The following is a 26,408-nucleotide window of genomic DNA, read 5'->3' as shown; positions in this document are numbered from 1 at the left end:
GGTGCAGTGCATGTCCTGAAGTAAGGAACATGGACTATCAAGCCCTGCTGGAGCCTATGCAGCTGGAAGATCATTCCCTTGTCCGAGCTGCGAGAACCCTTGTCACAGATACCAACGGGAGAGTCCACATCCGATTAGTCAATCTGTCTGATGCTGCTATTGTGTTACCTAAATACACTCCAGTCACATCCTAACAGAATGCAAGGTGGCCCGACAGCGTGTGGCCCAAGTGACTGAAGGATCTGGTTCCAGCACTACTGAGCCCTGGTGGGCGCAACTCCAAGTAGGAGACGATACTACCCCAAGGGAACAAGTCAAGGGAGTCGTCAATGTCCCAGAAGGTACCACGAGACTTTCATCAAACACCCCACCAATTTTGAACGTACGTCTATGATCCAGCACAGAATCCTCATCGGCAACAGCCCACCTATTAAAGAGAGACACCGGCCGGTCGCACCAGGCATGCATCAGACTGTCAAGAAGATGCTGGCTGACATGAAAGAGGCAGACGTCATTGAAGAAAGTCCCTGGCCGGCGCACCTTGTTCTGGTCAAGAAAAAGACCTCCTTTGTGACACCCATGGGACTATTCGAGTTTAAGAGTATGCCGTTTGCGCTATGTAATGCCGCTGCTACATTCCAGCGTCTGATGGAGCGGTGCCTGGGCCAACTGATCTTTCAATGTGTCCTATTGTACCTGGACGCTTGTCATCGTGTATTCCAAGTCCTACCAGGAGCACCTCAGTCATCTGTCAGACATCTTCCAAGTCCTGATCAAGCATGGGCTGAAGATCAAGCCGTCAAAGTGTCATCTGCTTAAGCTGCAGGTACACTACCTGGGTCATGTTATCAGCGCAGAGGGAGTCCAGCCTAATCCTGAAAAAGTGGAAGTTGTTAAGAACTGGCCTACCCCGCGCATGGTGAAAGATGTCAGGAGCTTCCTGGGATTTGCCGGCTACTACCTCTGCTTCATTCCCCACTTCGCCCAGATTGCAGAACCCCTTACAGCTCTCCTGTGGGGAACGGCGAAGGAGAACTACAGTGGAAGATTACCTGTTGAATGGGCCAAAGAGCAAGAAACAGCATTCCGAGCTCTAAAACATCTGCTGACAGAACCACCCATCCTGCTGTATCCAGACTACAGTCAGCCGTTCCGGCTGTTTACTGATGCCAGCTTCGAAGGTCTGGGGGCTGTCCTGTCCCAAGTTCAAGAATGCCAGTCGTAACCTGAGAGGAGCAGAAAAAAACTATGCAAACTACAGCTCCTTCAAGCTGAAACTTTTTTCCCTTGTATGGGCCGTGACTGAAAAGTTTAAGGACTACTTGTCTGCCACGCCATTCACTGTCTACACAGATAACAACCCGTTAGCCCATCTCAATACTGCCAAGTTGGGTGCCATTGAGCAGCATTGGGCCTCAAGATTGGCCAACTACATTATCACCATCAAGTACAGGAGCAGCAAGTCAAATGTCAACACTGATGTACTGTCTCAGATGACCCCTGGCGAAGAACCACCTAACGAAGATGAGTGGGAAGAAGTGGAGATGCCCCCATTTTACCAAAAGTTTGTGAATCAGAATGTTGTGACCGCCCTTGGGGATGGTGAACCCAGGTCCAAGAAGGTTCAAGAAGACCTATACACCTGGAAGATTCTACAAGACAAAAGTCGCGTCATGGGGGATCTGTTTGACTACCTTCTGATGAAAAGGGTACAAATCCATCTACACCGGGCCCAATGTTACTACGAGTTTAAACGTCTGTTGTGACAGAGGAAGCCACTGTTGTACCAGACAAGGGACACAAGGGACTGTTGTACCGGAATTCTTTAGTGATGAAGTCCCTGGTGATCAACTTCATCAGATTCTGGTTCCCCCGAAGAGACAGGGCGATGGTCCTCAACGCATATAATGATCAGTCAGGACACTTTGGAGTCCACAAGATCGAGGCTACTGTCAGGTGAAGATTCTACTGGATTGGGATGAGGAGCGACATTGAGAAATGGTTGCAGTGAGTGGGTAGTCTGCAATGTCACCAAGAATGTGCACAAGGATGTAAGAGCATCCCTCCATTCCATCCAGAGTGAAAGGCCTAATCAGTTGGTCACACTAGACCATGTCACGTTGTCTCCTACCTGGTACACTTATGCTCTCACCTTGGTGGATCACTACTCAAAATGGGTTGTCGTAGTACCTGTTAGAGACCTCACAGCCAAAACAGCGGCCCAGATGTTCTACTCCAATTGGGTACAAACCCTTGGGTGTCCAGAGTCTGTTTTAACGGACTGTGGAACGTCCTTCAAGTTTGTGTTGTCCCAGTATGGGATGATGTGGCCCTGTACTTTCCTCCTGCCCTGTCAGGCAAAGTCCCTGCATGTCCCTAAGGTCCCCATTACAGTTCACCATGTTGTACATAGGTTTTGTATATATAATGTACTGTTGCTTTAATGTTTGTATCACATGATTGATACCCAGGAGGCTCCAGTGACCAGATGACCCCCCCCCCCAAGTGACCTATGAGCTCCTTGCACAGCCCCCTATATAACCAGGGGAGGGGCTGCAATCTCTCTCTTTCCATGCTCTTTCCTGTTAAGATCCAGTGTAGTCAAGTTGTTCCAGTGTCTGTGTCCAGAGCATTGGAGGCCTCAAGCCTAAAGTCCTGCACCCACAAGTTGGTCATCAGTAAGTCAAGTCATCTTATTGTCAGTCATCTCTGTCAAGTCTAGTTCATCTGTAGTCACCGTGGCCTGCACTAAAGTCAGTCTAACTACTGCAAGTCCCAGCAAGCCTGCGAGGTCCCCCTGTGTCACCGGTCACCTCCCTGGGATATTTGGCTATACTGCGAAGACTACATCACCTATCTTGCCTCAGTAAAGCTGCCGTTATCCTTAATCCGGATTAGTGGTATTATTTTCAGGGTGGTTAAGGCTAAACCACGCCCTGGCATCATGACAAGAAGGGGTTAAAAACATCTTCCCCATAGGTTATAACTAGAGATGAGCGAATCAAAGTTGACGAACCCGAATTCGTAACAAATTTCATGAAAAATTTGATTTGCAACGAATGCGAATATCGCCGCGATTCGATCGCGCGAATCGCTTCATTAAACTTCATTTTACAGCGCTCCAGGCTATTGGAGACCTAAAATGGCGGATCCACGTGTGAGTACATGGGGCAGGGGATTATGGGAGGGCAGGAAACAGCGGCGGGAATCAAGGTAGGCGGGATGACCCTGAATCACATGTGAGATGCAGCCTATCAGCATTCATTGACCCCTGTGATGTCACAGCCCTATATAATCGGCAGCCATCTTGCCTCTCTTCATTTCGTCTATGCACTCAAAGATAGAGAGAACGGGACTGCGTGTGTCTGACTAGCTTATACCACAGCATTACACTGCAACTGCTAGTCACATCAGCATTAGGGAAAGGCAGGAGTGCAGAGTGCTTTGCTGTTACACTGAGAAGGATCGTTGATAGCTAAACCTCCTATTCACGTTATTGAGCATTGCAGCAGAGAGGGGCAGATAGCTGTTCGCTGCCTCATACAGATCAACAAGCTACCTGAACTTTATCAACCATCTTACCACCTAATTTTTCTGCACAATTCAGTGTTTTTTTTGCTCCAGAAATAATCTGCTGCTCAGAATTGTGTGACAGAGTGCAATTTTGGGTTTAATCCCTGTATTATTTTTATTGTGGTGCTGCACTGTTGGGTCCACAATAAAATACAATACATTCTTTTTCAGTGGACTGTAGTGCATTTGTCTGCCCTCATACGTGCATAACACATGCCTACATCAAAGCAGTCTACTATTCTGTATCTGTAACAAGTCTAGATACAGGGAAAGTCCTGACTCCTGGCAAAAGTAATCACCTGCTGGTGTTTTTTAAAAATAATTATTTTTTCTGCGTATAGTTGCGCATATTATTGCCCTCATCAGTGCATACCGCATAGGTACATCCAAGTATTGTACCATTTTGTACCTGTTAATCTGTCAAGGTGCTCCATACTGTCAAAGTCCAAACAATAGTATTCACCGGCTGGTGTTTTTAAAAAATACAGAGTTTTTTCTGCCTATAGTTGCGCATATTACTGCCCTCATGAGTGCATACCGCATAGGTACATCTAAGTATTGTACCATTTAGTACCTGTTAATCTGTCAAGATGCTCCATACCGTCAAAGTCCAAACAATAGTATTCACCGGCTGGTGTTTTTAAAAAATACAGAGTTTTTTCTGCCTATAGTTGCGCATCTTACTGCCCTCATCAGTGCATACCGCATACGTACATCCAAATAGTGTACCATCTTGTACCTGTTAATCTGTAAAGGGCCTTCATACTGTGAAAGGACAGCCATAAGTAATCACCTGCTGCTGTTCTAGACAAATACTGTTTAAAGAGTAGTGTAGCGTATTGTAATACCCTCATAAACGCACTAAGTAGGTCAAGCAGAGAAGTGCCAGCACAGAGGAGTGGCAGAGGCCTAAATACTTCAGGCAGAGTTGGCAGCAGACTTGGGGCGAGTGGCAGAAGGAGTCGCAGCGAGAGGCCTGAGCTCCCGTTATCAGCCAGCGGTCGTGTCTCGACCAGCAACCCATCTGCCGTCATCAATTGGTTAAAACGCTCATCCACATCATCACAAGTGACATCTGCCACCCCCAGTCAACAGTCGGTGGGTTCCTCAGAAACAACCCTCAGTTGGCATGGCCAGGGAGCAGTCCCTGTCCTCCCATTGCCTTTGTCCTATGCTGTTCCCTCTCCTAAAGAAGTATCTTATGCTGTGGGTTCAGCTCCACTATTTACTGAGGACGATCTAATAGAGGACAGTCAGCAGCTACTGCACATCCAAGAAGGGGAGGAGACATGCGCCGCTTGCTCTGCTAGGTGGCCAGGTAGTGATGCGGAGAGTGATGTGGGAGGCGGTGTTGCAAGGGTTCAGGGTCCTGAAACAGACACTGTTGGGGAACCTGAGGAGGACATCAGTGACCTGCACACACCTGTTGATGATGATGAAGCCGATCGCAATTGGGAGCCGGGTGCAGAAGGGGCTTGCTTCATCATCATCAGGAGTAGAGAGTTGCAGGTTGCCCTAGAGGCAGCAAGGCGGTAGCACGGTTGGGAGTCAGCGTGGTGGCAGGAGTGGAAATTCAGGAGCCAAACATGCCCGGGGGAGACCACCTGCTTTGCGGCAGCCTACCTTTCCAGGAGGTAGTGGAACAGGGGTTCCTGGAGACGGCGCCAGTAGCAGTCAATTAGTGCAGACTGCGGATGGGAAAATCAGCTACTTTGCGGTGTGGAAGTCTTTCATAAGGCATCCGGAGGAGGTTCACGTAGCCACATGCAAGATCTGTCGGCAGAAGGTGAAGCGTGGCCAGGGTCCCAATGTCGGCACCACGGCCCTGCGTCAACACATGCTTCGCCACCATAAAGCGGCCTGGGAGAACCGTGGCTCCGATGTAGTGGTCCAGCCTGCTGCATCACCCAGTGGCTATCCGCTCCCTCCTTCATCCAGCCAAGGCTCCACCACCTCAGCTGAAGGGAGCTGTGTGCAAACCCTCCTGCTGTCGCTCCTACTTCTCCTGCTTTAAGTCAGCCATTCCGCCAACAGTCCATCGGCAAAGCCATGTCCAAGAGACAACAGTATGCGCCCACTCATCCAACGGCGCAGAAATTGAATGTGCTCCTGTCCAAATTTCAAAAATTGTGTTGTTTTTTGGAGGGGATTGGTAAGCCCTGCGGTGTACTCGTGCATCAGCCAACTCAGGCTGTGTCATTCAGGCAATATATGGTTTACTGATGCCGCTGTGGGGCCTGGGTCTGGGAATTTCAAATTTTCTCATAGGTAGCACCCGCCATCCAAATCTTCGGTTTAAATTTCTTAACTCATCTTTTAATCTTAGGGATTGTGAAGGCCTAGTGCCTACTAATGCTGCTGGCAACTCCGGGCTATGCCATTCATCCACTATATGGTCTCCTCATGCTGCCAACACCTCCACGCTGTGTCATTCAGCCACTATATGGTCTCCTCATGCTGCCAACATGTCCACACTGTGTCATTCAGCCACTATATGGTGTCCTCATGCTGCCAACACCTCCACACTGTGCCATTCAGCCACTATATGGTCTCCTCATGCTGCCAACATGTCCACACTGTGTCATTGAGCCACTATATGGTCTCCTCATGCTGCCAACACCTCCACGCTGTGTCATTCAGCCACTATATGGTGTCCTCATGCTTCAGCCTCATCCAAGCTGTGTCATTCAGCCACTATATGGTGTCCTCATGCTGCCAACACCTCCACGCTATGTCATTCAGTCACTATATGGTCTCCTGTCACTGATGCCACCAGCAGGCTCTGTCATTGTGCTGCTGTGCGACAGTGATTCTAAAAGTGATGCCGGTAATCTGCATGCTATTCTGAATAACAGTATTATTTCACTACCCCAGCACACTCCATATGCGTTTTAGAACACAGCAAAGTGTTATATACCCCTATAGAGGCTGTATGTAGGCTAGAAATAGCTTTTTTTAATATAGATTCGCCGCAAAACAATTCGGATCGAAACAAACTTTTTCAGAAAATTTGGCGAATCGGTCGAATCGAATTTTTGAAAAGTTCGCTCATCTCTAGTTATAACATCTACCCTGCACCTCACACCCCGAAGCCACATGTACATAAGTTTTTTTTCCAAACCTCTATTACTCTTTCAGTAAAATAATATTTTCTCATAGTGTATATAGAAAGAAAGAGAAATGTATGTAGGTCCGTAACAAATAGATATTTGTTTGAAAATTTACTTTTGAACATTCAGATCCATCTGAACAAAATGTATTCATATATTCTGAGGGTCAATACGATTAAAATGATAGCCATTATTATATACTTTTATATTATTGTTGCGCTTAAAAAAAAAATAACAAACTTTTTAACCAAATTAGTACGTTTATAACTCCTTTATTTTGATGACCTCTAACTTTTTTATTTTTCCGTATAAGCAGCGGTATGGGGGCTCATTTTTTGCGCCATGATCTGTACTTTTTTTTGATACCACATTTGCATATAAAAAACTTTTAATACATTTTTTAGAATTTTTTTTAAATAAAATGTATAAAAAAGTAGGAATTTTTGACTTTTTTTTTTTTCGTTCATGCCGTTCACCGTACGGGATCATTAACATTTTATTTTAATAGTTCGGACATTTACGCACGCGGCGATACCAAATATGTCTATAAAAAAATTTTTTTACGCTTTTTGGGGGTAAAATAGGAAAAAACGGACGTTTTACTTTTTTATTGGGGGAGGGGATTTTTCACTTTTTTTTTACTGTTACTTTTACATTTTTTTCCTTTTTTTTTACACTTGAATAGTCCCCATAGGGGACTATTCATAGCAATACCATGATTGCTAATACTGATCTGTTCTATGTATAGGACATAGAACAGATCAGTGTTTTCGGTGATCTTCTGTTCTGGTCTGCTCGATCACAGACCAGAGCAGGAGACGCCGGGAGCCGGACGGAGGAAGGAGAGGGGACCTTCGTGCGGCGTTATGAATGATCGGATCCCCGCAGCAGCGCTGCGGGCGATCCGATCATTCATTCAAATCGCGCACTGCCGCAGATGCCGGGATCTATATTGATCCCGGCACCTGAGGGGTTAATGGCGGACGCCCGCGAGATCGCGGGCGTCGGCCATTGCCGGCGGGTCCCTGGCTGCGATCAGCAGCTGGGATCAGCCGCGCATAACACGGGCATCGCTCCGATGGCCGCAGTTATGCACAGGACATAAATGTACGTCCTGGTGCGTTAAGTACCACCTCACCAGGACATACATTTACGTCCTGCGTCCTTAAGGGGTTAACACTAATAGCTTGCATATATTTATACTTACTGACCAAATAGTTTATGAAACTTATACTTTCAGATGTCTACTTTATTTTGACGTCATTTGTTTGTTTTTAATTAACATTTTAAATTAGTTAGAAGCCTAACAATTTAACTTGAAATTTAGAAAATTTTGAAAATTTGAAAAGTACATCTTTTTGTATGTGCTATGCACGGTTTGCAGAAATTAAAAGGTAGTAGAACATAGGACCCCCCCCCCCCAAATGACCCCATTTTAAAAACTAGACCCCTCAAGGTATTCGCTAGGGGGTACAGTGAGTATTTTAACACCATAGTTTTTTGGCAGAAATTATTACAAAGTCCATGTTAAAAATTCGAAATTTGCAATTTTTCACAAATGCATCATTTGGGGGGCATATTTTTTGTACATCACTTCTGATATTGAAAGAAATGCACCCTATATTTTATTTAGCTGCTTGTCCCATGTTCAGAAATACCCCCACTTAGGCCATATATGGTTCCTTGGCCGCGTGGTAGGACTCAGAAGGAGAGGAGCGCCATTTGGCTTTCAGGGCAGAACAGCACCCCCACCCCCACAAGTGACCCCATTTATATGCCGCACCCCTACAAGTTATTGGCTGGACCAGGGACCTCTCTGATTGGTCCTTGGTCGGCTGGCAGTATAACGCGTCTGTCTGTGACAGTTAAGGCTCCTGATGGATATATCTGCCATGTTGTGGGAATAAGCACCCGCTCATGGCAAATATATCCATCACTGCTGCGGCGGGGTAGCTCAGTGTGTCCGCTCATGACTGCCGGCGGGAAATCCACCGCTATGAGTGGACACACAAAGCTACCCAGCCGCAGCAGGGAGCTCATTACCTTGACTGCTGCATAATGTGTAGGATCACATGGTGGACATCCGCAGCATATTACATGCTGCGGATGTCCGCCAATGCGATCCTACACATTATGCATTTTTTTTATTAGATTCATTTAATAAATGTATTTTTAATATTATTTTTTTTTTACACTTTTATTACATTTTTATTTACTTTTACACTTTTATTTTATTTATTTATTTATTTTTACACTTTTTAATGCTTTGGAATACTTAGTATTCCAAAGCATTGCAGTTATATGCTGCCTGCCAGTTTTCACAAGCAGGCAGCATATTAGGTCGTGCCTCTGGCACGTCCTACAGGCAATACCCAGGGCAGACCTGGGGGTCTTTGTAGGACCCCCGGCTGCCCAGGTATGCAGCAGCACCCCGCGACGCTCCGGGGTGCTGCAGGAGAGACAGAGGGAGCCCCCTCCCTCTGTCAGAACTCCTTACAGCGCGCAGTCACTTCTGACCGCGGCTGTAAGGGTTAAACTGTCGGGAGTGAAGTGAACTTCACTCCCGGCAGTGCGGCAGGCCCCCGCCAGCCGCGGCCACACACAGCACCCTGCGATCGCGATGTGGGGTGCTGCAGAGGAGACAGAGGGAGCCCCCTTCCTCTGTCATAACACTTACAGCCCGCGGTCACTTCCGACCACAGCTGTAAGGGTTAAAACTGCCGGGACCGAAGTTTACTTCGGTCCTGGCAGTGCAGCAGGGTCCCGGCTGTGTGATACAGCCGTGTCCCTGCCGCGATCTTGTGGGTGCACTGGGCAGCACCCATGAGAATAATGGACGAGTATAGACGTCCAGGTGCCGGAACGCCCGCCAACCTGGACGTCTATACTACTTAACAAAAAGAAGCTAAACTTAAAGCGTACCTGTCCGATCACACAAAAAAAATGAATATGTTACTCAGTACCTAATCCTGATCATGAACATCTAATTTATATGCCTCTATCACCTATATTTATTATAAAAATACCTCTATTCATTATCTCACAATGTTAGAAATCCTCTCAGGGGAAAGGGGCGTGTCACAATTACATTAACGTGGTCTAAGGTGATAGGAGGTGCTCAACCCCAAGTGCAGTTGTGCACCTACGTTGGAGTGGAGGACCCGCACCTATGGATCACAATATGGGTTCACTCCTGTGGTAAATGTAAACAATGACATTAGCTAACCCTCAAAACTGATGTAAAATTGAGACATTAGCCAGTATATCCTTATATGAAGGACATGAGCCCGCACACCACGCCAAGGTTTCTCAAGTGGTGCGGGACCTAACACTAGCCTACCTGGCTGGATAAGTAAAGCCAGGAACCTAATGACAGCAGCCTTAGGTCCGACTTGCTGACTGCTCCCCAGTTACCTCCAGTGTGGGCTAAGCAGACATACAATGGGAGGGGGGAGACAGGCTACAAGCCCCATCCTGGTTGGTTCATATATAGCCGGCCTCACAGTTGAAACCTTAATGCTACCCAGTAAGATAAAAGGGTGCATTAGTATAAGCCTTAAACATAGAAAACAGCTCACATTAACATTAATGTGGTTATAGCAGGAAACTCAACCCCAAGTGCAGTTGTGCACCTTCGCTGGGGTAGAGGTCCTGCACTTGTGATTCGTTGCTATGGGCGATCCCCAGCAAAAAATGCATTCAATGGAGGATGCCTGCAGACGGTCACAATAACCACAGTGACATCCTACACCAGATAAATGTCTATGTGGATGCATGATACATGATTTAGACATTAAGCAATTACATTAACGTGGTCTAACGTGGAAGGGGGTGTGTCCCTCCCTTGTGGTGGTGGGAGGTGATTGGTGCATCTTCTCATGCAGCCTTGTCCATAAGTCATCTCTAGTCCATGACTCATAGACGAACCTGATGCTGCTGCAGGACTGGTTAGTGTCCCAGTAGTGTCCCTAGTCTAGTAATGGGATTTTCAGGGGCCGTTTTCTTTCTTAAATATTCAAACTTTTTCAAACAACCATGTTACAAAAGGTCTTTAATTTTCATTAGTAACAACATGTAAAAAGTTTTTGGATCTGACCATTTAAAGGGGTTATCCAGGAAAAACATTTTTTATATATCAACTGGCTCCAGAAAGTTTTGTAAAGATTTGTAAATTGAAAAATCTTAATCCTGTCAGTACTTATGAGCTTCTCAAGTTAAGGTTGTTCTTTTCTGTCTAAGTGCTCTGTGATGACACGTGTCTCGGGAACCGCCCAGTTTAGAAGCAAATCCCCATAGCAAACCTCTTCTAAACTGGGCGGTTCCCGAGACACGTGTCATCAGAGAGCACTTAGACAGAAAATATTTTTAATAGAAGATTTTTAATAGAAGTAATTTACAAATCTGTTTAACTTTCTGGAGCCAGTTGATATATAAAAAAAAGTTTTTTTTGGATAACCCCTTTAACTTAACACATTTTCCATAGTGTGAGGAATGAAAAGTTCAGAATACCAAATTAGGTCAAAAAATTAAAACAACTGAACAAAAATTTTTACTTAACTAACAGAATCTAATTTTTCTGTTGTGCACTTGTCTAGAAATAAAGTTACATCCAAGTATATCTAAAGTAAGTTCAAATTGTGTTTATCCAAAATAAAGATACAGTGGATGTACTGCAAGTACTTGTAAAAGATCATTAACAATAAGGCTCTGTTCATTATATTATTATTATAATAAGTGGTAAATATAAAAGAACATCCATATAGGAAAGATATTAGGTTGTCACCTGAGAGGCTGTATCACTTCTTTCTTATCTTTTTAATTAAAAGAAAGGCAAATAAAACATTAACTTACAGTGTAGTAGAAAACATGTGAAATTCATCTTTTCTGTAACCATGTCTTCAAAAGTCACAGGGAAACAGTAAATAACCAGGAAGAAAATGTAATTTCAGCACAACCTTTCCAAGAGGAGCTTAATGACAATTCAAAGCTGTATTACTTCTATCATGATGAAAAGCAACAGTTGTTAACATTAAAATTGTGGACCACTTCTATTGAGTCACAGTAGTCTGTGCACCGTTTTAGGGTATGTTCACACTGAGGAATTGGAGAGGAGTTTACTCGAGTAATTCCGCTTGCTTATTCCTCTCCAATTCAGTCAGTAGTGAAAAACCCAATAGAGTTTAAGTATTTCCGCTTCTCAGTTCACACTGAGGAATTCCCGCAAGCAGAATTCCAATGCTGAATTCCGTTCAGCATGAAGAATGAACATGTCCTTTCTTCATGTGGAATTCTAATTGTTGGTTGTCCAGCAAAAAAAAATTTACGCATGGAATTCTGCGCAAATTCTGCACAAGAAAAAAACGGAGATTCCCTGGCGGAATTTTTAAGCGAGGATTCCTCGCCAATTCCTCAGTGTGAACATACCCTTGCTGATAAAATTACGTCAAAACATCAAGATATCAACTTATGCTATGAGGGTAAGAAGCATGGTATTACCTGCCTCTGAGTGGTTTGTTGCGCCATCTGCCTTGCAGTGAAGTAGATCCTATATCTTGGATGATTAAGAGGTGAATGAAGAGTCCTGTAAGAACTGTGTGGGAGAGCTCCCCAGCTGGTTGCGTCTCTCCTGGTTAGCAGCATGTTTTGCTGGTCCCCATAACTCAAGGATTGTGGTGTCATTACAAAGTTCTGTATGGGACCAAGTTCTGATGTTACATAGTTACATAGTTAGTATGGTTGAAAAAAGACATACGTCCATCAAGTCCAACCAGGGAATTGAAGTGAAGGGTGTAAGGGGATAAGGGAAAGGGATGTAGTTTTATAATTCTGCATAAGCATTAATGTTATTTTGTTCCAGGAATGTATCTAACCCTGTTTTAAAGCTGTTAATTGTTCCTGCTGTGACCAGTTCCTGAGGTAGACCGTTCCATAAATTCACAGTCCTCACGGTAAAGAAGGCGTGCCGCCCCTTTAGACTAAACCTTTTCTTCTCCAGACGGAGGGAGTGCCCCCTCGTCCTTTGGGGGGGTTTAACCTGGAACAATTTTTCTCCATATTTTTTGTATGGGCCATTTATATACTTATATACGTTTATCATATCCCCCCTTAACCCCTTAAGGACTCAGGGTTTTTCCGTTTTTGCACTTTCGTTTTTTCCTCCTTACCTTTTAAAAATCATAACCCTTTCAATTTTCCACCTAAAAATCCATATTATGGCTTATTTTTTGCGTCGCCAATTCTACTTTGCAGTGACATTAGTCATTTTACCCAAAAATGCACGGCGAAACGGAAAAAAAAATCATTGTGCGACAAAATCGAAAAAAAACGGCATTTTGTAACTTTTGGGGGCTTCCGTTTCTACGCAGTGCATATTTCGGTAAAAATTACACCTTATCATTATTCCATCATGTAGGTCCATACGGTTAAAATGATACCCTACTTATATAGGTTTGATTTTGTCGCACTTCTGGAAAAAATCATAACTACATGCAGGAAAATTTATACGTTTAAAAATGTCATCTTCTGACCCCTATAACTTTTTTATTTTTCCACGTACGGGGCGGTGTGAGGACTCATTTTTTGCGCCGTGATCTGAAGTTTTTATCGGTATGATTTTTGTTTTGATCGGACTTTTTGATCACTTTTTATTCATTTTTTAATGTCATAAAAAATGACCAAAATACGCTTTTTTGGACTTTGGAATTTTTTTGCGCATACGTCATTGACCGTACGGCTTAATTAATGATATATTTTTATAGTTCGGACATTTACGCACGCGGTGATACCACATATGTTTATTTATTTATTTTTTTACACTGTTTTATTTTTTTATGGGAAAAGGGGGGTGATTAAAACTTTTATTAGGGAAGGGGTTAAATGACCTTTATTAACACTTTTTTTTTACTTTTTTTTCCCATAGAGACCTATAACACTGCACACACTGATCTCTCATCCTGATCACAGGCGTGTATTAACACGCCTGTGATCAGCATTATCGGCGCTTGACTGCTCCTGCCTGGATCTCAGGCACGGAGCAGTCATTCGTCGATCGGACACCGAGGAGGCAGGTAAGAGCCCTCCCGGTGTCCGATCAGCGGTTTGGGACGCCGCGATTTCACCGCGGCAGTCCCGAACAGCCCCACTGAGCAGCCGGGATACTTTCAGTTTCACTTTAGAAGCGGCGGTCAGCTTTGACCGCCGCTTCTAAAGGGTTAATACCGCACATCGCGATCGGCGATGTGTGGTATTAGCCGCGGGTCCCGGCCGTTGATTAGCGCCGGGACCGACGCGATATGATGCGGGATCGCGGCGCGATCCCGCTTCATATCGCGGAAGCCGGCGCAGGACGTAAATATACGTCCTGCGTCGTTAAGGGGTTAAACGTCTTTTCTCAAGGCTAAACAATTGTAACTCCTTTAATCGCTCCTCATAGCTAAGATGTTCCATGCCCCTTATTAGTTTAGGCGCGCGTCTCTGCACCCTTTCCAACTGTTTCAGAGATATCAATCTCCATCTTCTAGGATTCCTTGGTCCTGATCAATAGCCCTGCAACACATCAGAAGCGTATTTGTAGGTGAGGTCTCCAGAAGTGAATAAAGAAGTGTCTCACTACAGCTCTACACAGTGGGACAACAATCTTCTACTTCCCACTGGTTATTCCTTCACCTTTGCAGTAAAGCATTTGCTTTGCTTTCCCTACCACTTAGCTGAATTTTTAACTCATTTTGAGGCTGTAAGAAAACAGTACCCTAAATCCTCTTCTAAAGCCTTCACTAGCACAAAACTGCTGATATGATACTCGGAGAGGATTCCTTGTCCCCACGTTAATTATTTTTAGTTATTTGGAAACATCATAGTGCGGTTTACATTTTTCTGACCACTTATCTAGTAAAGCTGAATCATTTCTTAGGAACATCAGCCATATTTAAGACAAACCTTACCTACCAAACATTCTCCTATGTCACTTACAAACATATAAAAAAAAAAAAACTAAGATCCAGAACACGCCTTTATGACACACTACTTCTAACCAATCTCTTTTCATGTAACTACAACAAATCCACCTTTAAGAGTTGAGGAACCCCCCTTTAAGCCCTCACCACTATGCCCAAAAATGATCCTTATCACTGCGCTTTTAATCATATTTAATTTGAGAAAAAATACTACCTTAGTCATGATCCATCTCCACTCATTTATCATCTTCAAGTAGAAACAAATTACAGTGGTCCCTCGAAATGCAATATTAATTGGTTCTTGGACAACCATTGTATATTCAAAGCATTGTATGTTGAGTCTATAACTCTATATATATATATATATATATATATATATAAGGAGCAGGGGGTGAGGTCAGTATAAAGGGGGCATATATTAGGGGGAAGAGGGTGAGGTCAGTACTGTACATGAACCAAAAAACAATCCAATTAGACATCTCCTTATACCAATATTACCTTTCAGAGAGTTCCATGGTGTCTCTATCCCTACCAATTGCAAAAAAAACAAAAAACAAGGAGGACTCCATATATATATAACCACGGAATAAAACAGAGTTCAAAAAACACCTTCTTATAAAAATTACAACTTTTATTTACAAAATACTGATCATAAAAACAATCAATAGCTAAAAAAAAAATGTTACTTACTGAGAAAGCCAGTAAGAACCAGAGAAAAATATATACACACACATCCATATACATGTGTGTGGATGCCTAATCAATTTCCTGTTTACTTATAATCTCACTGGGGGACATTTATCAATGTTTGCTTATGTATTCCTTTTTTTTAGTAATTTTTTTCTTACAATTGTTTTGCTTATGTGCGACTTATTTATGAACTGCTTTCAGCCTGTTGATAAATTTCTTTCACGTAAGCAATTTTTCTTTTTTTGCTTTGGTAGTAGCTTTTTCTGCTCCATGTCTAAGCTGGAGTAAATTTAGTAGGTTTTTTCATGCCATGCGACTTTTTTGCGACTTTCGCACTTGATAAATCTCTGACCACTGCAAGTCCAAAATCACTTTTTGCTTTGGTAAGCAAGATTATTATTTTTTTGCTTAGGACACTGAACAATCAACAAGTCGCAGAAAAAAGAGAGTAGTCGCACGTGCGACTTTTTTTCGACAATTTTAAGCAAAAAAAACAAAAACCTACTAAATGCTTTGATAAATGTCCCCCACTGTTATTGCAATAGTGTACAATGATCATCCTTAGAGCTATGCTTCTAATCATACAAAAACCATGATAAATGACTAGCCCAATAGATTGCATTCACTATATTAACAATGGTAATGGTAACAATTCAAGGCATGTCACAACATGGAAAGGTTCTTACCCATAATGGTGTCAATATTCTTATGTATGATGTATATATACCTCATACTGTATATATTGCATAAAGGGCACTTGAGATAGAGACAATGCTTTAAAAACTGACACGGCCACAATGCTACAACTGCTGGGCACACTAAAGTTTTACTGGGACCTCTGTGTAAGGGAAGAGAAGGACAGCGCTTATTAGACATTGAGTCCATAATGGAAAACTAGTAATTGGCTGAGCTCAGTATGTACAGTGACCCCCCGACCTACGATGGCCCGACATATGATCAAATCGACATACGATGGCCTCTCAGAGGCCATCGCATGTCGATTTCAGCATCGACATACGATGCTTTTTTATGTCGGGACCATCGCATTAAGTGTTATCCGGCAGCGCAAAATGCTTAAGCTGCTGCCGGATAGCAGCTTAATGTTCCCCGTGTGGTGCGGTAAGTATTACTTACCCCTCCACGATGCTCCGGGGTGCCCTCCGAGTCCAGCGCTGGTCTTCCGGTGTCTTCTCAGCCCTCTCCGATAACATCAATACGCTGCTGCGCACGTCATCCAATAGGAATGGCGTACGCAGCGGCGTAATGACGTCATTATGCAGGCCTTGTAAGGCCTTGCGGAAGACAGCAGAGGACTGGAGAAGACAGCGGAGGACCGGAGATGACCAGGAGAGCCCAGCGGAGGCCCGGGGTCACCATCGGGAGCGGCGGGGACACCATCGCGAGCGGCGGGGACAGGTGAGCTATAGGACAGCTTCCTATACTTTACATTGCACAAATCCCTCAACATACGATGGATTCGACAAATGATGGCTCGTTTGGAACGAATTACCATCATATGTTGAAGGACCACTGTACAGGCATATATAAGGAACAGGTGAGTCAGTACAGTATATAGAGTCATATAGGGGGGCAAGGGGTGAGGTCAGTATATAGAGGGCATTTACTAGGTGGAGCGGGTGAAGTCAGTAATGTATATACTGGGCAGAGGGTGAGGTCAGTACTCTACAGTATATATAATGTATATATACTGACCTTACCTTATCCTCTATATATTGCATAAGGGGCATTGCTTTTAACACTGTCACTATGCTACAACTGCTGTGCACACTAGAGGTATGGTGGGAACTCTAGATTGTGAGGGAGTAGAAGGGCTGCGCTCATTAGACACCTTCAGCAAGAGGATTCAGGTTCTTTGGAAACTGCTGAGGGGGCGGCACAAGGACGGGGAAATTAAAGAGCCAGAGACCAAAAGGACATGTGAGTGACATGAGACTCACTGTGTCTCTGCTGGGTACATGAGTACCACAGCATTTAAGCTACGGAACTGGGCACATTAAATGGCCCAGTGGCAGCTACAGCAGTCAACACTCCCGGATACCTGTGACATTGTAAGTTGATGTTGAATTCAACATACAATGGCCTCTTTAAATGGGTACTCCGAAGGGAAAAAATTTCAAATTAACTGTTGCCAGAAAGTCCTGCAAATACATGGAAACCATGTATTAACTACTACAATGTAAGTCCCCCTGTTTTCACTTATTTACAGTGATGGCCCATATGATGGCCCAGACATATGATAGTTTCAACATACAATGGGCTTAAAGGGGTACTCCGGTGGAAAACTAATTTTTTAAAATAAACTGGTGCCAGAAAATTATACAGGTTTGTAAATTGCTTCTATTTAAAAATCTTAATCCTTCCAATACTTATCAGTTGCTGAATGCTCCATAGCAAGTTGTATAGTTCTTTCCAGTCTGATCACAGGGCTTTCTGCTGACACCGCTGTCCAGAGTACAAGCAAATCCCCATAGCAAACCTATCCTGCTCTGGACAGTTCCTGACACGGACAGAGGTGTCAGCAGAGAGCACTGTGGTCAGACTGCTGACCCCTTTTAAGCTCATATAATGTTGAAACTATCATATGTCTGGGCCATCATATGTTGAGGGTTTAGTATAAATAAGTGAAAACAGGGAGACCTACATTGTAGTAGTTAATACATGGTTTCCATGTATTTTCAGAATTCTATAAATGGATTATTTTTTCCTAGTGTAGTATGTACCGTTTCTTATATACATGTATTTAAAGAAAGTAAATTAGCTTTTATATATATTTTACATATAATTTATATATAATGAAACACTCGCCCATATTTATTAATCTGTGTGATAAAATGTGTGATTTTTGTCTCAGACTGATTGCAACCAATCAAGCTCAGCTTTCCTTTCTCAAATTTCCCTGGTAAAATAAAAGACAGATAAATTAATCTGGGCCATTATGTTTATATTTTAGACCCTTGTTGCTTCCTGATAATCTGATTCTCATGGAGATGCTGGAGGATGCACCTGATCCTTTTTTTGGGATGATGGAGGTATCTCCTGAACTGCCAGAACCAATGATGATCCCACAGGTAAAATAATTTGTTCAATTGGCTGTAACACATGTGTGTCTATGTTTCCAACACATTAAGTAAAGTGTTATGGAACACAGACCCAAGCCAGTAAATGCTTTATATTTTTCTAATAGCGATTACATTTCTTGGGCCTTTATGTTGATGACCACATTTCTAATTTCAAACGTTTAGCAGTCCGTAAATATTTACAAGTCTGTAAATATTTACAAGGATTTCTTTTAAATGACTTAAAAAATTGTAAGTCAAATTACCAATTCACAGATTGAGAGATTGCTTTATGGTAAATTACATACATTTTAATACCAAATTTATTCAGAAATAAGGTAATATATAATTATACTAAAAATTATACTAGAAGGTGACTGCTGCTTACTTTGGAACAGGCTAAGGTGCACCAAACTTTACAATAATGAAGTCCATGAATCATGTTTGCATTTCTAGATTGTGCCTTTACGTGTTTTGTGCAAAAAAAGTTTCAATAATTGATTCCTGTATATCATTCCTTACATTTTGTCCTCTGTTTATGTGACATAGCTTTGCATGCTCTTAGAGACATCAGAACCTGAGATTGTTCGATTAGAAAAGACTCCTTCAAGACATAAGAGAACAAGCCGTAAAGAAGGTGAGATGGGAAGGATGTAAACCAAAGGAAAAGAGGCTGTCAATTTAATATTTTTCTTAAAGAGAAATGTTACTTTCTTTTTGTTTCTTTTACCACTGTGATACAATCTGTAGAGTCTTTCCCATTAACCCCTTAAGGAGGAAGCCCATTTTGACCTTAAGGACCAAATCTGACCTGTGTCATTTTATGCAGTAATAACTCTATGACTCTGGGATATTTTTCCTTATCATTCTGATTCCAAGTACCAAATATACTCAAGTATAAGCCGAGTTTTTCTGCATGATTTTTCGTGCTGAAAAAAACCCCCGAACAATGGAACCCCCACAATTGTGCCATCCTTTTGAAAACTACACCCCTCAAGGAACGTAACAAGGGGTACAGTGAAAATGTACACTTAACAGGTGTTTGGAACAGTGGGCCGTAAGAATGAAAAATTTGTTTTTTCGCACTAAAATGCTGGTGTGACTCAAAATTTTTCAATTTCACAAGGGATAATAGGAGAAAAAGCCCCCCAAATTTGTAGCCCAATTTCTCCAGAGTAAGGAAATACCCCATATGTGGAAGTAACGTGCTCTGCGGGCACACAACAGGGCTCTAGAGTCATAGAGCTATGGCTGCATTCACACTACGTTTCGTCCATATGGGGACCGGATCCGGCGAATGGGAAAATCAGGCGCTCCTGTAACCCAAGTTTGTATACAAGTATCTCCCAAGAGACAAACATTGCAGTAATACATTAATTTCTGAAAAGATATGTCTTTTCTGAAAAAATATATATATAAAATCCGTTTTTGGAACATACAGTCATGGCCGTAAATATTGGCACCCCTGAAATTTTTCTAGAAAAAGAAGTATTTCTCACAGAAAAGGATCGCAGTAACACATGTTTTGCTATACACATGTTTATTCCATTTGTGTGCATTGGAACTAAACCAAAAAAGGTGGGAAAAAAGTAAATTGGACATAAAGTCACCCCAAACTCCAAAAATGGGCTGGACAAAATTATTGGCAACCTTTCAAAATTGTGGATAAATAAGATTGTTTCAAGCATGTGATGCTCATTTTAACTCACCTGGGGCAATTAACAGGGGTGGGCAATATAAAAATCACACCTGAAAGCAGATAAAAAAGGAGAGAAGTTCACTTAGTCATTGCATTGTGTGTATGTGTGTGCCACACTAAGCATGGACAGCATAAAAAGAAGAAGAGGACTTGAGAACCAAAATTGTGGAAAAATATCAACAATCTCAAGGTAACAAGTCCATCTCCAGAGATCTAGATTTGCCTTTGTCCACAATGCGCAACATTATCAAGAAGTTTGAAACCCATGGCACTGTAGCTAATCTCCCTGGGCATGGACGGAAGAGAAAAATTGATGAAAGGTGTCAACACAGGTTAGTCCGGATGGTGGATAAACAGCCCCAAACAAGTTCCAAAGATATTCAAGCTGTCCTGCAGGCTCAGGGAGCATCAGTGACAGCATGAACTATCCATCGACATTTAAATGAAATGAAACGCTATGGCAGGAGACCCAGGAGGACCCCACTGCTGACAAAATCCTTTTGGGAAAACGTCTTGTGGACAGATGAGACCAAGATAGAGCTTTTTGGTAAAGCACATCATTCTACTGTTTACCAAAAACGGAATGAGGCCTACAAAGAAAAGAACACAGTACCTACAGTGAAATATGGTGGAGGTTCAATGATATTTTGGGATTGTTTTGCTGCCTCTGGCACTGGGTGCCTTGAATGTGTGCAAGGCATCATGAAATCTGAGGATTACAAATGGATTTTGGGTCACACTATACAGCCCAGTGTCAGAAAGTTGGGTTTGCGTCCGAGATCTTTGGTCTTCCAGCAGGACAATGACCCCAAACATACGTCAAAACGCTCCCAGAAATGGATGGCAACAAAGCACTGGAGAGTTCTGACGTGGCCAGCAATAAGTCCAGATCTAAATCCCATTGAACACCTGTGGAGAGATCTTAAAATTGCTGTGGGGAAAAGGCGCCCCCTTCCAATAAGAGAGACCTGGAGCAGTTTGCAAAGAAAGAGTGGTCCAGCATTCCGACTGAGAGGTGTAAGAAGCTTATTGATGGTTATAGGAAGCGACTGATTTCAGTTATTTTTTCCAAAGGGTGTGCAACCAAGTATAAAGTTGAGGGTGCCAATAATTTTGTCCAGCCCATTTTTGGAGTTTGGTGTGACATTATGTCCAATTTGCTTTTTGTCTTCCCTTTTTTGGTTTACTTCCAAAACACACAAAGGGAATAAACATGTGTATAGCAAAACATGTCTTACTGCAATCCTTTTCTGTGAGAAATACTTCATTTTCTTGAAAAATTTAAGGGGTGCTAACATTTATGGCCATGACTGTATTTCTTGTTACCGCAGATTTGTGGATGATGTATTCATTGTGTGGAATGACATAGGGTCCGCTTTTTCAGACTTCGTTTCCTTTCTTAACACAATGAATGACATGAGTAGTAGTAGTACAAGGCGTACATTTACGTCCTGTACATGAAGCGAGCACAGGAACTGCGTTTGTTTATGCACGGCAGAACCCGGCTGATCGCGCTGATGTCCGTCATCAACCCCTCAGATGCCATGATCAATATTGATCACGGCATCTGTGGCAATGCGGTGATTGAAATGGCTGATCAGATCTCCCACAGAGCAACCGTGGACATCCGATCAGCCAAGATGGCGGGCGGAGGTTCCCTCATCTGCCTCCGCTGCTCCCCTGGTGTCTTCTTTTATGGTCTGCCTTCTAGCAGACCAGAGAAAATTGCCGATAATACTGATGAGTGCTTTGCATATGCATAGCACTGAACAATATTAGCTATCTGATGATTGCTATAAATATTCCCTATAGGGACATAAAAAGTGAAAAAATAAATAAAATAAAAAAAATTCTGTAAAAAAGCCTGTCCCCAATGAAAGTGTTTCCCAATCACCCTTTTTTTTCCTTTTAACCCAAAAAAACATAAAATAATACATTTTTTAAATAAAGAAACATAATTGTTATTAGTGCGTGCGTAAATTCTGAACTATCAAAATATAATGTTAATGATCCTTTACGGTGAATGATATTGACATAAAAAAAGTCCAAAATTGTCACATCACATTCCAATTTTTTTGTATTAAAAGCAATTAAAAAGTCATATATACACAAAAGTGGTACAAATAAAAACTACAGACCACTGTGTAAAAGTCAACCGTCATACAGCTCCATATATGGAAAAATTTGAAAATTATAATTTTAAACATACTTATTTTGTAAGTTTTTTTTAAAAGCAGTACAATAATAGAAAATTATCTAAACATTGGTATCATTTTAATCGTATTGACTGACAGAATAAAGAAAACCTGTCATTTTTACCATAAAATGTACAGTGTGAAAACAAAACCCTCCAAAATCTGCAAAATTTAAGTTTTTTTTTCAATATCCCCACACAAATTATGTTTTTTTTTTGTTTTGCCATACATTATGGTAAAATGAGTGATGTCATTACAAAGTACAATTGGTCGCGCAAAAAACAAGCCCCCATATGGGTCTGTGGATGGAAATATAAAAGAGTTGTGGCTTTCAGAATGCGAGGAGGAAAAAACTAGAATGCAAAAAGAAAATTAGCCGTGTCCTCAAGGCCAAAATGGGCTATGTCCTTAAGGGGTTAACAGATGGTAAGCTTAATACTACTGGATACCGTAAGCCCACCGCATGTAATACATTTTAATAGCCACTATCCCGAGCACGTCAAGGCAGCAGTCCCCTATGATCAGTTCCTCAGACTGAGAAGCATTAATAGTCAAGATTCAGACTATGCGGTTCAGGCTGGTGAACTAAAAAGAGGTTATCCAAAACATGTTATCCAAATCTGCTACACAAGAAAAATAAAAAAAATACAAAAACAAACAGATTGCAATCAAGGGACAGGGAGATTTTCATTTTCTTTCCAATTCAGTCATGTAGCCACTTTTCTTAAAAAGGCCATAAATGACAACTGGTTTCTGTTACAGGACCTTGCAGTTTTCACTAAAATAGAACACTAATTGCGTTCCAAAGGTGTTAAAACATAAACGACTTATTAGTTCACAGTAATTTTCAGAGTCATCCCTATATGCAGGATTGGCTTACTGGATCCGTTTCCCCAGGCGACCACAGATGTGAAAATTATACATGGTGTACACAATTATGTACAACTAAAAATATAGTAAGGTTTAAAGACTTTCTTTTGTTGCAGGACAAACTATGTTATCTATGCCATTAGATGGACCTATCATAGGTTCTATATAGGTTGCACGATTCGTGTTATGAATATCCGTTATAGAGAACATTACTTATTTCATAAAAATAAAAAATGTTCTCCATGTTAACCATGTTATGGAAGAACATAAAAGAGACCCGACTGTACTAACTTTTTTCGTGATAGAAAGAGATCATGATGGCATGGATAAGTTCCTCCTGCAGCAGGAGGCTAAATGGATTTTACGTACTAATGCAAAAGGTAATCTTGGGCTCAATGACTGTTTAGATGTGAGTGTCTTTGTATAAATAAAGTTTTTTTTGTTTTAAGTGTGCTTTTTTTTCTCTAACTTGCACTTAGTTGTAAACGTCCCACCCTGCCTATGTTAAAGGATTAGATTTATCCAGCTGTATAGACAGAAGTAGGTGTGGTGTGAGGAAGCACCAATACAGGTGCGAAACGGCTATAAACTCACCTCTGTGTGTAATGGCATCTGGATTGTAACCCAGTATCTGTGATGTTTGCTAACCGTTAATAAAGAGAAAAAGTTTTTGGAATTCCCGGTGAGTTCCTCCTAAATATCTTTTTTTATGGACTTTAAATATACTGCTGTACGCTATGGGATTTGAGCACCTTGTGGATGGAAACCTATCTTGTACCTGTGTCCATACAATCTCTTATTCCAGTCTGCAGTGTGTAGTTGCTTTAATTTGTTGGTGCCGACTGCTATGTCTATCTTGCGTTTACAGGTAAATAGTTCTTATCGGAACTGGCAGGTTTTTTTTTTGCAACTAATTTGGGATTCTGTTTTGGTTTGTTATATCCATTTTTTTTCTTTCTTAATTCTGATTGTTTCCATTTATCTTTTTTCTAGACACATCTCACTTGACGTCTCCAGAACTTATAACAATTAAGGAAGTTGAACCTGCTCCTCTCCCATCAACAGAGGTAACTGGATGAACATTTACACATAGAATTATTTTATAGACTTTAGGCACAACGGAGAGGAAACACTACGGAGTTACCCAATAATATTCCTTTTGGTCAGATAACATAGTGTCAGAACAGCTATTTACAATGCTACCATTGTCATTCAAAGATATTCCCTGAAATGTCTATTGACTACTCTGTTTTTGAACCAAAAGCTGGGACCAGGATTATTTGAACAGTGATATCATTTTCAAAGTTAGTGCTGTGTGGCATTTTTTGGGGGGGAGGGGTGTTGGCTTTTTTTTCATATTCTTCATAAAAAACTTGTATTGCATAATCAAGTAATATATGACTTGTAATGGTAAAAAAAAAAAAAAACAATCAAAAAATGCAAGTATTAAAACACACTTTGTTTGAAAGGACTCCACAAAAACTGCATTAAAAAACACCTGGAGCCCATAGTAAAATGCTGCACTTTTTCAGCTTTTATTTTCGAGGCTACAGTCCCACATAGAGCTATTTTACGTCGTGCAAAATGTACTGCACAGCGGGAAATACGCTGTGTATTCTGCACTGAGCATATACTCAGGGCTAGCTGACAGCAGCCTTGTGTGTTCAGTGAGGTTTGTGGGCAGGGCCACGTGTCACAGGCTTGTCGGCGCACAGACCCATCCCCAAATCTCTCTGAACGTTCATTGCAGATCTATATAATCATATTTCTAGTGCCAAAATGCTTTCTTCAGTAGTTAGCCTATTACAAGCACATGGCATTTTGTTTCTTCCTTCTCTTTGGGATGTGGGAGTTGTAAGATCACATATTATATTTGATAATGCAGTCACAGTTTTCGAGTAGATGCAAACAGGCAACATTGCTATATGGGAAAGATCGCACAGTGCAAGCTACTTATAAAATGCCATTATTACTCTATGGAGGCACAGGAGGGCATTATTACTATATGAGGCTCAGGGAGTCTTATTATTGTATGGGAGCATAGAAAGGCATTTTTTATACTGTGCAACAGGGGGGCTTTATTATTACTATATGAGGGCACAAGAGGGCATTTTTAATGAGTGGGTGTTCTGATGTGGCAATATTTATGAATCGGATCACCATTGGGGGTATTATGGGTGAGGACATTGTTACCGTATGGTATATAAAGAGGGACAACAAACTCTGTGAAAAGAGTTGCAGCTGGGAGATGGAATTTTTGGGGTCCTGGACACACGGAGAGTAAACAACTCTGATTAAAGAAGATGTCACCCCTCAAGGCACGTAACAAGGGGTCTAGTGAGCCTTAACACCCCACAGGTGTTTTACGACTTTTCGTTAAAGTCGGATGTGTAAATTAAAAAAAAAAAATTTCACTTAAGTGCAGTTTTTTCCCAAATTTTCCATTTTTACAAAAGGTAATGGGAGAAAATGCCCCCCAAAATTTGTAACCCCATCTCTTCTGAGTATGGAAATACCCCATGTTATGACGTAAAATGCTCTGCGGGCAGACTACAATGCTCAGAAGTGAAGGAGTCACATTTGGCATTTGGAAAGTAAATTTTGCTGAAATCGTTTTTGGTGGGCATGTCGCATTAAGGAAGCCCCTATGGTGCCAGCACAGCAAAAAACAAGCCACATGGCATACTATTTTGGAAACTACACCCCTCAAGGAATGTAACAAGGTACAGTGAGCCTTAACTCCTCACAGGTGTTTTACGGCTTTTGGTTAGTGAAATGGAACACAGTCATGGGTGAGAGAGGCCCAGAACGGCCATACTATTTTGGAAACTACACCCCTCAAGGAATGTAACAAGGTACAGTGAGCCTTTACTCCTCACAGGTGTTTTACGGCTTTTGGTTAAAGTTGGATGTGTAAATGAAAAAAAAAAAACATTTCTCTATTGGTTCCATTGGGGGACACAGACCGTGGGTGTATGCTGCTGTCTCTGCTGCTGTCTGCTGTCTCATTGAAGCAGCTGACAGCCGCGGCGTTCTTCTATGCGGGCGCTCTGAGCGCCGGCTTACTTTCACTTTCAGCAGCAGCTGCTGCTGGCGCCGTCTAGTCCGCTCAATTCCCCGCGAGCGCACATGCATTCGCATGTGCGCTCGGGGTAAGGAGCGGGTGCCATTACGGGACTTCTTGTTAATACTTTGGCGGCCTGATGCGCTTTAGCTCCGCCCACCCAGGGCCGCCAAAGCTT

At 42.2% G+C, this 26,408-nt stretch overlaps 1 protein-coding gene across 1 annotated transcript in view; it reads left to right on the top strand.

The window, feature by feature from the left end:
* Window positions 1-26,408, top strand: part of REC8 (REC8 meiotic recombination protein) — a 178,760-nt gene that overhangs the window by 27,622 nt on the left and 124,730 nt on the right. The window contains exons 5-7 of the mRNA XM_056525830.1: window positions 18,297-18,414; window positions 18,952-19,039; window positions 24,160-24,233. Of these exons, the coding sequence (XP_056381805.1) occupies window positions 18,297-18,414; window positions 18,952-19,039; window positions 24,160-24,233 (280 nt within the window). The remainder of the gene's footprint in view (window positions 1-18,296; window positions 18,415-18,951; window positions 19,040-24,159; window positions 24,234-26,408) is intronic.

This window comes from Hyla sarda, chromosome 1 (assembly GCF_029499605.1).
Source record: "Hyla sarda isolate aHylSar1 chromosome 1, aHylSar1.hap1, whole genome shotgun sequence".
NCBI lineage: Eukaryota > Metazoa > Chordata > Amphibia > Anura > Hylidae > Hyla > Hyla sarda.
The sequence above is the reverse complement of the archived record's forward strand: the minus strand, read 5'-3'. Positions and strand labels throughout refer to the sequence as shown.